The sequence below is a fragment of the Carlito syrichta genome, unplaced genomic scaffold (genome assembly GCF_000164805.1).
Source record: "Carlito syrichta isolate Samal-C Ts95f unplaced genomic scaffold, Tarsius_syrichta-2.0.1 Scaffold4872, whole genome shotgun sequence".
NCBI lineage: Eukaryota > Metazoa > Chordata > Mammalia > Primates > Tarsiidae > Carlito > Carlito syrichta.
The window spans coordinates 70,411-85,053 of record NW_006948968.1 but is presented as its reverse complement, the minus strand read 5'-3'; the positions used below and the strand labels follow the sequence as shown (position 1 = coordinate 85,053).

The window sequence follows — 14,643 nt, the reverse complement described above, 5'->3', positions numbered from 1 at the left end:
TTTGCAAGCTATTCATCTGACTAAGGACTGAGAACTGGAATATACAAGGAACTCAAAAAATTCAATAGCAAAATAAAATCCCAAATAATCTCATTAAAAAGTGAGCAAAGGATCTGAAAAGACATTTCTCAAAAGAAGACATACAAATTGCTAACAGATACATGCAACATCACTAATTATCAGGGAGATGCTAATCAAATCTACAATGAGCTATCTTACCCTAGTTAAAATGGCTATTTTCAAAATGACAAAAAATTACAGATGCTGGTGAGGATGTGGACAAAGGAGAATGCTACCATACTGGTGGGAATGCAAATTAGTACATGCTATTAAAAAACAGCATAGAAGTTCCCCAAAAAACTAAAAATAGATCTACTATATGATGCAACAATCCCACTGCTAGGTACACATCCAAAGGAAAGGAAAACCGTATATAAAAGGATGTGTACAACTCCATGTTTATTGCCACACTATGCACAATAACCAAGACACAAAATCATCCTAAGTGTCTATCAACAGGCAAACGAATAAAGAAAATGTGGTATATACGCGCACAATGAAATACCATTTGGCCATAAAAAATGAAATCCTGTACTTTGCAGCAACATGGATAAAAATGAAGGTCACTGTATTAAGTAAAATAAGCCAGATACAGAAAGACAAGTGTCGCATGTTCTCACTCATATGTAGAAGCTAAAAAAAAGGGTTACCATAGAGGTAGAAAGCAGAATGGTGGCTACTAGAGGCTGAGAAGAGTAGTGGGGAGGGGAGGTGAAAAGAAGTTGGTTAATGGGCACAAACATACAATTAGATAGAAGGAATAAGTTTTAGTACCGGGTGACTACAGTTAACAACAATTTGTTGTATATTTCAAAACAGCAAGAAGATATGAAATGCTCTCAGCACAAAGAAATGATAAATGTTTGAGGTGATGGATATCCTAATTACCCTCATTACACATTATATGCATGTATCAAAATACCACATGTACTTCATAAATATGTACAATTAGACTGTATCAATTAAAAATACTAAAATAAGAAGCTACTAAAGCATTCTAATAAGCATAAAAAAGTTATCAAGTGACTTGTTTTTACAGTCAAAGTATACTATTTATTATATATACTATTTTTTTTTCTTAGTAAAAGGCTGTAATGAAAAATGGATTTAATATTAGGCAATTTACTGGTATTTTTTAAGTCACATAATAATTACTCAACTCATCAGCTTTTCTCACATTTACTTACTAAAATCAAACTATGATACACAGACCGGCCATTTAAAGCATATTGTACAAACAATATTCTATTGCTTCTATACTACCAAAGCAATTTGACAAATGAAATAGCAGTATGACATTAATATTATCTAAATATTTAAAAGTTAGGATTCTAAAAATATGGAAGATGGTTAAGTTTTTAAAGTTAGTAACTAAATAATATATATTTTTTGAGCATCCATTGTTATGTACTTTTTTAACACCCACCATACAAATTACAACTAAAAGTAGTTCGATCTGCCAACAACAGGGCTCTAACCAATACTACTAATTCCAGAAAAATAAACAAAACAAAACAACAACAAATAAAGAGAAAGTTTCAATCATATGCATCTCTTAATGTAACTTTTAAATCTATCATAACTGCTTTCAGGAGACTTTATAGGAACATTAATGTCACTGGAATTAGCAAGGTACCTGCACTCTTTTCCAGGTTTCAGTTTGCATTTTTTCCCTTCTGGTTGATTTGCATCGAAGCAGCACTCATCTTTACACTGGTCACTATACCCACAATCACATTCTTCACCTTGTTCTACCATTCCATTTCCACATATAGGTTGGCCAGATTCTGAGGAAAATAAACAAGACAAGGTAAGCACTATATGCACACATCGATTTTATTTAACATTCACAAACTCTTTAGGGCTTCCTAACAGGATAAAGGACAACTGTGATGATAACAAAAGCAGAACAAACCAGGAATTCTGTAAATCATGAGACTTAACTCTAATAGGGCTCTACTACTAACTAGAAATGTGACCTTGGGCAAGTCATTTCCCTTTGGGGGTACTCAGTTTCTTAATCTATATAGTGAGGGGATTTGATCTGATGGTCCCTTCTGGAAGTGGTTACTTACTATTTGAACCAAGCCACATGGAACTTTATTGACTGCACTTTTTATACTACACAAATACAAATTAAGTTAGTGCTTCATTAACCAGAAAAAAAATTAAACCTTTTTGCTACAGAAAATTTCAAACATAAAAGTAATAAAAGAATAAGCACAATGAACACCATGTGGCAATCATTTATCTGTAACAACTACTAACAATATGTTATTCATGTTCCATTTACTCCTACAATTTTTTTTCCGGAGAATTTTAAACTGCCCCACCTAACATACTATTGTTCCTAAAAATACTTCAGGATATACTTCTTTTTTTATTTTTTTAAGTTGGAGTCTCACTCTGTCGCCCAGACTGGAGTGCAGTGGCCGCTCCCGGCCACTGCAGCCTTGACCCAATGGGCGCCAGCGATCCTTCCGCCTCATCCTTTCGAGTAGCCTGAATTACAGGCAAGCGCTACCATGCCCAGCTGACTTTTTTTGATTTATTGTAGAGATGAGGTCTCTCCAAGTTGCCCAGGCAGGTCTCAAACCCGCGGGCTCAGGCATCTAGGATATACTTCTAACAGATAAGGAGGTTTTTCATTTTTAGATCTACCCATAATAATCATTATCACACCTAAAACAAATTCAACAATATGCTTAATAGCATTTAATAATCAGTTCGTGTTCAATTTTCCTTAACTGTCTCTTTAAAATGTGTTGGTTTGAATCAAGTTCCAAATAAGGTTTCCTTAACCCCAACCCTTCCCCCCCTCCACTGTTGCTTTTGGTTGACAAGTCTCTTACGTACTTTTAACGTATAACAGATTCCACCCTCCAGTTTTATTTTTACACCATTTATCTGCTTAAAGAAGTTGAATGATTTAGTCCTATAAAATGTCACACATTCGTATTTGGTTGGTTGTAACACAAACAATAAGTAATATTCTAAAAATGTATATTAGTTCTACTCCTAAGCTAGACTAAGTTCCTTAAGTGAAGAAACGTGTGCTATTTATATCTTTTGTAGTTGTATAAAGTCTAACAACACTGGGCCAGATTTTGGTTGATTAAGATTAGACAGTCTCGTCTAAGTACAGCAAATAATTTTAGAAAATTTCTTCAGCTGTCTTCTAAAGTTCTTTGATTTTTGTCGGAAAATTTAAAATTGGGTTAGGAACCCTACTCTGTAAAATCATAAAATCAAAGAACTCTAGCAACTGCAAGGAGTGATAAGAATCAAATGGCTTAAAACTCAGTTTTACAAATGAAGAAGCTACATAATACCTGTAAGTTAGTAAGTGTTAGAAAAACTCGGTGGCTCAGCCTATAATCCCACGCCTTGGGAGGCTGAGGTGAGTGGATTGCCTGAGCCCGCGGGTTCGAGACCCTGGGCAACTTGATGAGACCTCATCTCTACAATAAATAAAAAAAAAAAAAATTAGCCGGGTGTGGTAGCGCGCGCCTGTAGTTCCAGCTACTTGGAAGGCTGAGGCAGAAGGATCGCCGGAGCCCAGCAGGTCGAGGATGCGGTGGCCGGGAGTGGCCACTGTACTCCAGTCTAGGCCACAGAGTGAGACTCCAACTCAAAACAAAAAAGAAAACTACCATTGATAATAACAAAAATGATAACATCAATATAATTTCAATCTGCCCTTTTAAAAGAAAAAACAAGTCTTTAAAAGAAAAAGTCAATTAATAAAACAAAAAAAACTGATCAACTGAACCTTATCAAAATGTAAAACTTTTGCTCTAATGAAAAACTGTGGAAAGGATAAAAAGACAAGTTATAGACTGGTGGAAAATATTTGGAGACCAGTATATGACAAATAACTAGTATCTAGATTATATAAAGAACTCTCAAAAAAAAAAAGAACTCTTAAAATTCAACAGTAAAAAAAAATAGTCCCATTGCAAATGGCAAAAAAACATGATCAGACATTTCACCAAAGAAGATATATAGATGACAAATAAGCACATGAAAAGACATTCAACATCATTAGTCAACAGAAAAAATGCAAATTAAAACCATTACACACCTATCAGAATGGCTAAAATTAAAAAATCGTGAAAGCACCAAATTCTGGGTGAAGACACAAAATCATTCATACATTGCTGGTGAAAATGTAAAATAGTATAGCCACCCTGGAAAACAATTTGGCAGTTTTGCACAAAACAAAGCAAGCAACTGCTATATGGTCCCTCAATTGGGTTTGGGGGCATTATCCCAAAGAAATAAAAACTTACATTTATACAAAAAAATCTTCACATCAATGTTTACAGCTGCTTTATTTGAAACAAACACTGGAAATAACACAGATGTCCTTCAACAAGGTGAATGGTTAAAGAAACTGCACTAGGGAGACAGACAACAGAATGGGAAAAAATATTTGCCAACTGTATATCTGAGAAAGGCGTAACATCTAGGATCTATAAGGAACTCAAATGTGCCGAAAGGAAAAAAATAAACAGCCCCATTTAAAGTGGGCAAAAGACATGAATAGACACTTCTCAAAAGAAGATACATGGGCAGTCAACAGACACATGAAAAAGTGCTCAGCCTCACTAGTCACCAGAAAAATGCAAATCAAAACCACATTGAGACACCACCTAACCCCAGTAAGAATGGCCATCATTAATAAAACAAACAACAACAGATGCTACTGAGGATGCAGAGAAAAAGGAACGCTTCACTGCTGGTGGGAATGCAAACTAGCACAACCTCTCTGCAAGACACAAGGTAATTTCTGAAAGAACTAGAAATTGACTTTCCATATGACACAGCAATTCCCCTGTTGGGAATATACCAGGAAGAACTCAAATCATTCTGTAAAAAAGATACCTGCACACGCATGTTTGTTGCAGCTCTATTCACAATAGCAAAAACGTGAAACCAACCATGCTGCCCATCGAAGCTGGACTGGATAAAAAAAATTTGGTACATATACACAATGGAATATTATGCAGCCATAAAGAAGGACAAGCATATGGACTTTGCAGTAACTTGGATGGATTTAGAGTCAATCATACTCAGTGATCTATCACAGAAACAAAGAACAGAGTACCACATGTTCTCACTCATAAGCAGACCTTGAACAATTATCATAATACTATAAGAAAGGGATTGGCAGTAGTGGGAAACTGCCAGGGGAAGGCGGAGTGGGATTGGCAGTTGAGGGAGGAAACTGCTGGGGGAGGGGGCACACCTCATCAACAAGGGCACCTGCATAATCAACATTTGTATACCTAATACTGAACTGTACCCCATATCTTTAAATAAAAAAGAAAAAGAAAAAGAAACTGCAGTACACACATACCATAGAATACCACTTAGAAATAAAAAGAGCAACTACTGACAAAGGAAACAACTTATAAGAATCTCCAGGGAATTAGTGAAAAGAAAGCTTAGTGAAAAGAAAGCAATCCTATGATATATATCTTGGTAGATACTTAGTTGACACAGGTAAATGCATCTGTCAAAACTCATCAAATGGTACATTTAAGATTTGGGCATTTCACTTATATAGAAAACAGAAAAAGAACCACAAACAATATTGAGTTCTAGTTAATGATATATAAGCTAAAGTGTTTAGGAGTGAAGTATACTGGTGGCTGCAACTTACTTTAAATTGCAATAAAAAATATGGATTGAGGGATGGATAAATTAACAAATATGTGATAAAGCAAATACAGCAAAGTGTTAATTGTAAAATACAGGTGGTGGATATATGGGTGCTCACTATGTGAGTCTTTCAAGTTTTCCGAATACTTAAAAACGTTTGTAACATAAAATAATAAGATAACCAAATCATTTGGAATTTTTGGAATGATATATTATAGACTACAGCATATACTTGCATTCAACAAACACATAAATTTTCTGAAAAACATTAATAGCAAAATGTTGGGAAAAGATACATACCAACAAAGCAGTTGTTTCTCTTCTTCTCAAGAACTTGGCTTATATTTCTAATACTACAGAGTGAGAATTTATTGTTATTAAGTTTATCCCCGGATGTTGCTCTTGCATACATGATGTAATTGCCATTTTCTTTTTGTCCTAAATTCTTAGACTCTCCTGGTGTGCACTCTGTTCCAGAATCATGCTGTCAAAAAAGAATATCGAGTTATATAAACAGGAAATAAAATAAGGTTTTCAGGTCATCTGATTAAATGTAATGTTCTCATTAGAAGAGCAATGGAAGCTTGCGGACTCTTCTTTACAAAGAATCTTAAAATTGTTTTACACCTTGAGTAGGAAAATACTCTGTTTTTATAGGGGCCACTATCTTAGAAGGGAAAGAAAATCAGTGGAGGTTTAGCCACAACAATTTATAGCTTTGAGGGCAGGAACTAGAACTTATGACAAACTGTCATAAAAGTTATATTAAAAATAGGCTCACCTACTTTCAAAACTAGTAGCAGTAATATAAACTACTTTTAAACTACTAAATATTCTTTAAAGTATATGCTAATACATGATATGAGTAGTTTGTAGAACACAGAGGTGGGAAAAGAGAAAAGAAAGGAAACAAAAGAGATTGGCTAGGGGCTAAGTACATACAGAACAGGAATCTAAGACAGCTAACGTATTAACCAGGACATAAGAAAGATAAGTAGAAATGCTGACTAGGGATAGAGATACAGGATTTATTTTAAAATAAAAATTAAGAAAAGTCAAGAGGTAAAACCAAAATACTTGCAGAAAAGGAGACAGAGTCCTGTGTATGTATAAATACACAGAAGTGGTTTTTGGTTTTGACCAATTTTACAGAAAAGCACCAAAGCATAGCTTCCTGAATTTTCTCAAAGTAAGATTTTAATTGGTCAGCAATGAGATCAATCAATAAACTACCATATTCCAGTCATTCTGGCAGATATGCACTAAAACAAAACTCACAATGCTCCTCAAACAATTCAGAACACATCAGAAAGGGTGAAAAATATTGGGTACCAGAGTAATTGTTCTATTTAATTAAAATTTTGTTTTAAACACCTAACACCCCTGCTCTCTAGAAAGAAAAGGACTGCTCAAAGGCATTCTGTTTGTTTTCCCAGAGCCCATCTGAATTACTTTCATTTTCTACTCCCTATTCTGAGGCAACTGTTAAAAATATGTCCTCTACTAGTGCTTTATTCTTCCTGGTACCTCTTGACTTACTTCTGAACCTAGATTCAGCATTTAACAATGCTATACTAATCTCCAATATTATCTTGCTTTGTGTTTTCATCCTATAAAATTCAATTTAGTTTCTGAAGAAGTATTCTCAGAATTTTAGAAAGGAAAGAAATCCCAATACTGTATAACTCTATGTCAGCACAGAATATCTTGTCACTTTTCAATTCAATAAATATTAGTAAGTATCCAATATTATACAAGAAGGTACTAAAATATAATATAAAACTAAAAAGATGAGAAAATTATTATCCCTAGACTTTGAGGGACTTACATCATATTTTAAAATGATAGCAAATTTTGACATATCTGCTTAGTCTGACTTGCTTGCCCCATAAATCCATTAGAAACATTGCTAATCAATTATTACTTTACTAGCCCAGGGATTATTACAATAGATCATTATTAACAGCCATGGAAGAGGAAACAGGTTGTAAACAAGCATACCAGCTATTTGTCATCCTCAAATAAGGGAATAAAACAAGCACACAAATAAGCAAAAAATAATAGAACATAAAGGCCCTCTTAACTGAACCCCCCCAAAGTGTTTTGTTACTTCAAATCAAGAGGTTTTACAAAGAAACTCTAATCTTAGTTTGACAAGAAAACAGAAAAACTTTTTGCTAACTATAAAAGTAATATACTCTTTAGAAAACTTAGAAAATAAAAAATACATTAAAAAAATTCAATCACAATCTAACACCCTCAATAACTACCGTTAACATTTTGCTCTATTTCCTATCTGACAAGTAGCTATACCATATTAATATAAAATTTGGACTATACTATGTGTACAGTTATACAAGTTTCTTTCAGTTTGATAGTATGAAATGAATGCTGCAAAACTTGATATTTAAAAACAGCAGAGCATTCCATGATACTTTCCAATTGTAGGAACACTTAGGTTATTTTGTTACTTTTTAAAAATAAAACTGCAATGGCTGTATTTTCTTAATTTTTATTAAGGGTCGTATTCATTTATATCATATAACAACACAGATCAAGACTTCAACAGGCAGAGATGGGAAAAAATTGACTTCCTGGTGGAGGAAAGTTTTAAAGTTTTAAATAATGAATTACATAATTTGACAGGTGGGGGGAGATAACACTGAAAACATATTTGGAACCAAATTATGAAATGTTAACCAAATCCTAAATGTTAAGATAAGAAAATTTTATCAGCAGGTAGTAGAAGTAATGTTGTAAACAGAAGTGGCATGAGTAGAACTATATTACACAAAGATGAATCTGTACATATTAGAATTTTCATACTGAGAGACGAATTTGTCTCATTTATGATTACAGCTTCCCACAATAAAGTTTATAAAACAGTTTATAGTAGATATACAATAAATATTTGGGATAAGATAAATAAGCATAGGGATTAACATGAACCACTCAGGGAGAAATAACATTGACATAGTATCTGTGTATAGGATAGAGAGAGAGAGATTTCAGATAAATATATCAAAGAAGACAGATTCAGAAACGTATGATTTTGGCTGATCTTACTATTAAATTACTTAACAAATATTTATTAAGCATTGTTACTGTTTGGATGTTTGTTCTCCAAACTCATGTTCAAATTTGATCCCAATGTTGGAGGCGGGGCCTAATAGGAGAGGTTTGGGTCATGAATAGATTAATGCCCTGGGGGTACAGCAGTGAGTAAGTTCTCAATTAGTTTCTGCAAGAGCTCCTTGTCAAGGAGAGTCTGGCATCTCCCCTCTTTTTCTTGCTTCCTCTCTTGCCATGTAACTCTACACATGCCAGCTCCCTCTTGACTCCACCATGAGTGAAAGCAGCCTGAGGCCCTTACCAGAAGCTGAGCAGATGCCCACACCATGCTTTTTGCACAGCCTGCAGAAAAGTGAGCCAAAGAAACCTCTTTTCTGTATAAATTACCCAGGTTCAGGTTACTCCTTTTATAACAATGCAAAATGAACAGAGACAAGTATCTACTGTGTACATATAGTAGAATTAACAGCATGTACAAAAGAGTGAGATAGAATCGAGCATGTTAGAATCATTAAAAGTAGTCTGGGCTGGGCATGGTGGCTCACACCTATATTCTCAGCACTTTGAGAGGCCAAGACAGAAAGTTTGCTTAAGCCCAGGAGTTCAAGACCAGCCTGGGCAACATAGTGAGATCCTGTCTCTACAAAAAAAATTTAAAATTAACCAAGCACAGTGGTGTGTGCCTATAGTCCTAGCTACTTGGGAGGCTGAGGTGGAAGGATCACTTGAGCCTAGGAATTTGAGGCTGCAGTAAGCTATGATCATGCCACTGTACTTAAACCTGGGCAACAGAGTGGATCCTACTTCTTTTAAAAAAAAAAAGAATGGTATGATAGGAAAAGAGAGCAAGACAGTTAAAGAATGTGAACCAATTTCTCTATTAAACAATAAGCAATAAATAACATTAATGTACTAAAACACCTCATTGGCAGCTAGATAGAAAACAGATTAGACAAGAAGTAAAAAGAGAATGGTTTAGATTCCCTACTCCAAGTGTGGTTCACAGATCAGCAGAAGCAGTAATAGCATTATTTGGGAGTATTTAAAAATAGAGAAACAGACTTCATCAAAGACCTACTAAAATTACAGAAACAGAATCTATACTTTTAAGATCCTCAGGTGATTTATGTGCACATTAAAATGAGAGGCCCTTGCTGGGCTCGGTGGCTCAGCCTGTAATCCCACACTTTGGGAGGCTGAGGTGAGTGGATTGCCTGAGCCCATGGGTTCGAGACCCGCCTGGGCAACTTGGTGAGACCTCATCTCTACAATAAATCAAAAAATTAGCCAGGTGTGGTAGCACACGCCTTGTAGTTGCAGCTACTTGGAATTCTGAGGCGGAAGGATCGTCGGAGCCCAGCAGGTGGAGGCTGCAGTGGCCAGGAGCAGCCACTGCACTCCAGTCTGTGCTAGAGTGAGACTCCAACTCAAAAAAAAAAAAAGAAAAAATGAGAGGCCCTGGACTGGGAGCCAGAAGTGTAATTGAAGGGTACTTCATTTTCCCTGCAACCAAGAGGATTGGTAGAAAAGAGAAGAAATGCAAATTAACCATGAACAGCTTTCCATTCATGTCTAAAATTGCAGGTACTCTTTTAAAAACAGATCACAAAAGCAGTCGAGGTAAAGAGATTAAGTATATTTTAAATACTTTATTTAGGAACACTGATAATAATCTATCAATTTCTGATTGAGACCTAGAAGAGGCAAGACTTGCAACTTAGTGAGATGACACAAATTTTACAAACATGGGGAAATTAGAGAAGTGTATTTGAGGATTTTAAGCTTCAAGTATACAATTCATCTTCCAAATAATAAAAATTTTCATTTATACAAATGATAAGGTGAATGTAAAACAAATTTACATAGTTTACAGTAAAATCTTTCAAAATGTTATTTTTAACATTAGGTCCCTTAAAAAATATAATGGATTGTTCATTAGATTACACCAAAGCTTGCTGTCAACTTTGTTACATGTAATAACTACATTGTGCTTATATAAGAAAATGTCTACTTTACAGAAATGTGTACTGAAATATGTATGGGTAAATAAATTTGCTTTAATACCTTAGCAAAGAAAAAGAAAGAAATACAGAAAGGAGATATGGGAAAAGCTTCATAATTATTAACTCTGAATTAGAAGTTGACAATGTAGCCTGCAACCCATTTTTATATGGCCTTAAGAACAGTTTTTCCATATTTTAAAATTTATAAAAACAAGAAAGAAGACTATGTAACAAAGACCAAAGGTTGCCTCTAAATAGCCTAAAATGTTTACTAGGAGGTCATTGACAGAAAAGTTTGCTGACCCTTGTCTGAATGATGGTCATATGAGAGTTTATAATACTATTTTTTCTACTTTTCTATAAGTTAGAAATTTTTTATAAGAAAAGCTTTTAAAATATCAATCTCATTCCATAATAAAGACAAAATCAAGTGAACACCAATAATGTTTTAACAGAAACAAGTTAAAAAGAAAAAAATTTTACAATTTGCTGGACATTCAAAATGTACTTTAAGCAACGAATAATGATTCTGATTCAAAAGATATTTAAATGCATTATGTTATAGAGTCAGGGGGCAAAGACACTATTTTGTCTTAATGAGACAGGCAAAATTCCTTGCCTTCACAGAATTCTGGCATTGTTATGCCTACTTTTCTTATTTTAATCATAAACATTCTATCTTCCTCCCTTTCAGTATGGCCAAGTACATTATTGCGTTCTGACATATAAAAACTAAACACTGATAAGTACCTTTGTTTTCACTGTAAATTTTTTAAGTCACTCAATATAAAAGTAAAGCTAATAACTTTTTTTAAAGCTAATAATTAGACAGTACTTACTGGAGATCCAAAGTTATGACCAACTTCATGAGCAAAAGTAATGTGAGAGACTTTGGGAGGTACATGAGACCCATAGTTCTGAACAGTAATAATTCCAGTGTTTAAGGACTTCTTCTTACCATCTGAATAGAGTTTACTTTTTTCACATATTCCTCCAGAGCTTCCTAATTCAGAACAAAAATTAAAAGGCTAAATTAGCATCTATTTCTCCTCCTCCCAAAAAACTAATATATGCCATATTGATTAAAAACATTTTACATTTTGAATCTAAAATACAATGGTACCCAGATGTATCAAAAGCTTAAAAGTTTCCTTGGTCCAAGATTAGAAAATCACTTTCAGTAAGTTTAATGACACTCATAAAGAAATTCCTAGGATTGAGTATACCATCTTCACAAAATCCTCTTCTTCATAATCAAAATGCCCTCAAATTTTTGCTCCCATTAATGTGGCAAAACAAATATTTACATCTCCTTTAATCGGGATATATCAATATTTACATTGAGTTTTCAAAGCCTATTTTTTCATCTTTTAAAAAGAAAATGTCAGGTATGGTGGCTCATGCCTGTAATCCCAACACTTTGGGAGGTCAAGGTGGTAAAACTGCCTGAGCCCAGGAGTTCAAGACCAACCCGGGCAACATAGCAAGACCTCTTTTCTATGGAAAAATCAAAAAATCAGCTGGGAATGGTGGTGCACACCTGTACTTCCAGCTACTCAGGATGCTGAAGCAGAAGGATCACCTGAGTCCAGGAGTCTGAGGTTGCGGTGAGTCCTGATTGTGCCACTGCACTTCAGCCTGGGCAAGAGTGACACTGACTCAACTAGAGAGGTAGGCAAGTAGACAGACAGACAGACAGACAGAATAAAGACTATCATTTAAGTTAAATGAAAGTTGAACAAAATAGTCTCAGATTCTGAGAAAGTCACTTGTACAAATAATAGCAGTGAGGTAAATGAATATGTAATTTATTGTCCTAAGACACAACATACAATATATTTGTAAAAAAGAAAATAATTATGTCAATAATTAAGTGGGTTAAAAAAAGGGGAGGGAAGAAGGAAGAAGACGGATAGATAGGAGGGAGAGAAGGAAAGAAAATGTGGCAAAAAGTCAATAATTGATTAATCTATAAAAAATTCACCATACTATTATTGCAACTTTTCAGCAGGCTTGAAATTTTTACCAAAGTAAGTTTAAAAATTAATTTTTGGTTTTCTAATGTGTCTTGAGAACACTTTAAAATTTTAAAAGAAAAGCTGTATTTTTACTTATATTAAATCATTCTGTAGCTTATTTGTTCATTAAGAGGAACTTCAGAGTTTTAAACCAAAGTGACACTGCTTTCACATCTAAAAGCAGTTATAATATACGGAATTAGAAAAGAACAGGAAAATCAGAAATTGATGAATAAATCCATTTTATTCATTAGGCTCACAACTGTAATCCCTGTATTTTGAGACCAGAAGTTTGAGACCAAACTGGGCAACATAGTGAGACCCTGTCTCTACAGAAAAATAAAATAAAAACTATATTTTTATATACGTGCGGCTGGCTCCATAGCTCAGGGGTTAGAGCACTGGTCTTGTATTTTTATATACATTGTACTGAGAAGACCATATTTTCTTTTAATTAACTTTACTGAAGACTTTTAGTGAGAAGTTCTTCAGCTTTCATTTACATTTAAAAGGTATTCCTATTTGGTTTTGTTTTTTTAAAAAAATATAATCAAATGGATTAGGGTATTATGATAACAAATTATTTCAAGTTAGCTTTCTATAAACAAAGTTACAACTAAATTATGAAACTATTTAAAAAGTCTAATGTTTATACTCCCTGATAAAGAAGCCAATTCAAAAACAGACACGTAAGAATGGCATACTACAATACAACTGTTGCCTGTTCCTGTTAAACATAAGAAAACATATGGCAATAAAACAAATTTGAATTACTATTACTATATAATTTAGAATGCTGAATGAAGAATGTGTTTCACAGAAAAGTAAACTAAAAGACTGAGCTATACGCAGAGTCAACCCAGCAAGGGGTTGAGAACTTTTAAGATATTCAAAATTTACTACCTTTACTACAATGAAAACAGAATAGAGAGAAAACATCAAATAATTTGTGAATATGTAATATATTTTCTTAAGTTAGTTCTGCTTTTTGAGATGAGTCCTAAGGATGACATAACTATCATTTCTAAAAACTAGAAAAAATATGAATAACTATTATGTATATAATAATTACTGTACACATAGTATTGTTTTAAACAAATAGTAAATTAATATCCTGCCTTAGTGAAGATCTGTCATATGCAAATTGGTTCAATGCAGTACTGTCAAACTTGAATTAAGCACAGAAGCCTCCAAACTGTAAATCTTTATCAGTTAAAAAAAAAAAAAAGAAAACAGGTATATTTTTAACTTTGATAATACACACTTTTCTATATTTTTAAAGTCTGGCAAATTAAAGAGAAAAGCATACATAAATTTGAGCATACTCTTATGAATTACAGTCTTTGTAATTTATATCTTCTGTAACTTTTTAAACAACTGCTTCTAGTCTTTATGATTATTGCTTACATGGAAGCTTAATATTTGTTATAAACTAACAACATGTTAGAGTAACTCATTATACAGGAACAAATAAAATACATCTAATTCTGTATGAATTAATTTTTTAAGAAAAAAACAATACGGGAATTCATATGGAAACACAAAAAACCAAGAATAGCCAGAACAATCAGCAAAAAAAACAACGCAGGTGGTATCACATTACCAGACTTCAAACTTTACTATAAAGTTACATTAATCAAAATAGCTTGGTATTGGTACAGGAATAGTCATATAGACCAATGGAATAGAATTGAGATTCCAGAAGCAGAACCTCAATTTCTCAACCAACTCATCTTCGACAAAGCTTCCACCACCTACCACTGGGGAGAGGAGAACCTATTCAGTAAATGGTGCTGGGAATACTGGCTGACCACATGCAGAAG

General features: G+C 33.9%; 1 protein-coding gene across 1 annotated transcript in view; it reads right to left on the bottom strand.

Moving 5' to 3' along the window:
• The window catches only part of ADAM10 (ADAM metallopeptidase domain 10), an 81,405-nt gene that overhangs the window by 24,650 nt on the left and 42,112 nt on the right, over positions 1-14,643 (bottom strand). The window contains exons 7-9 of the mRNA XM_008048036.1: positions 11,642-11,805; positions 6,028-6,211; positions 1,697-1,847 (exon numbers count right to left, since the gene is read on the bottom strand). Of these exons, the coding sequence (XP_008046227.1) occupies positions 1,697-1,847; positions 6,028-6,211; positions 11,642-11,805 (499 nt within the window). The remainder of the gene's footprint in view (positions 1-1,696; positions 1,848-6,027; positions 6,212-11,641; positions 11,806-14,643) is intronic.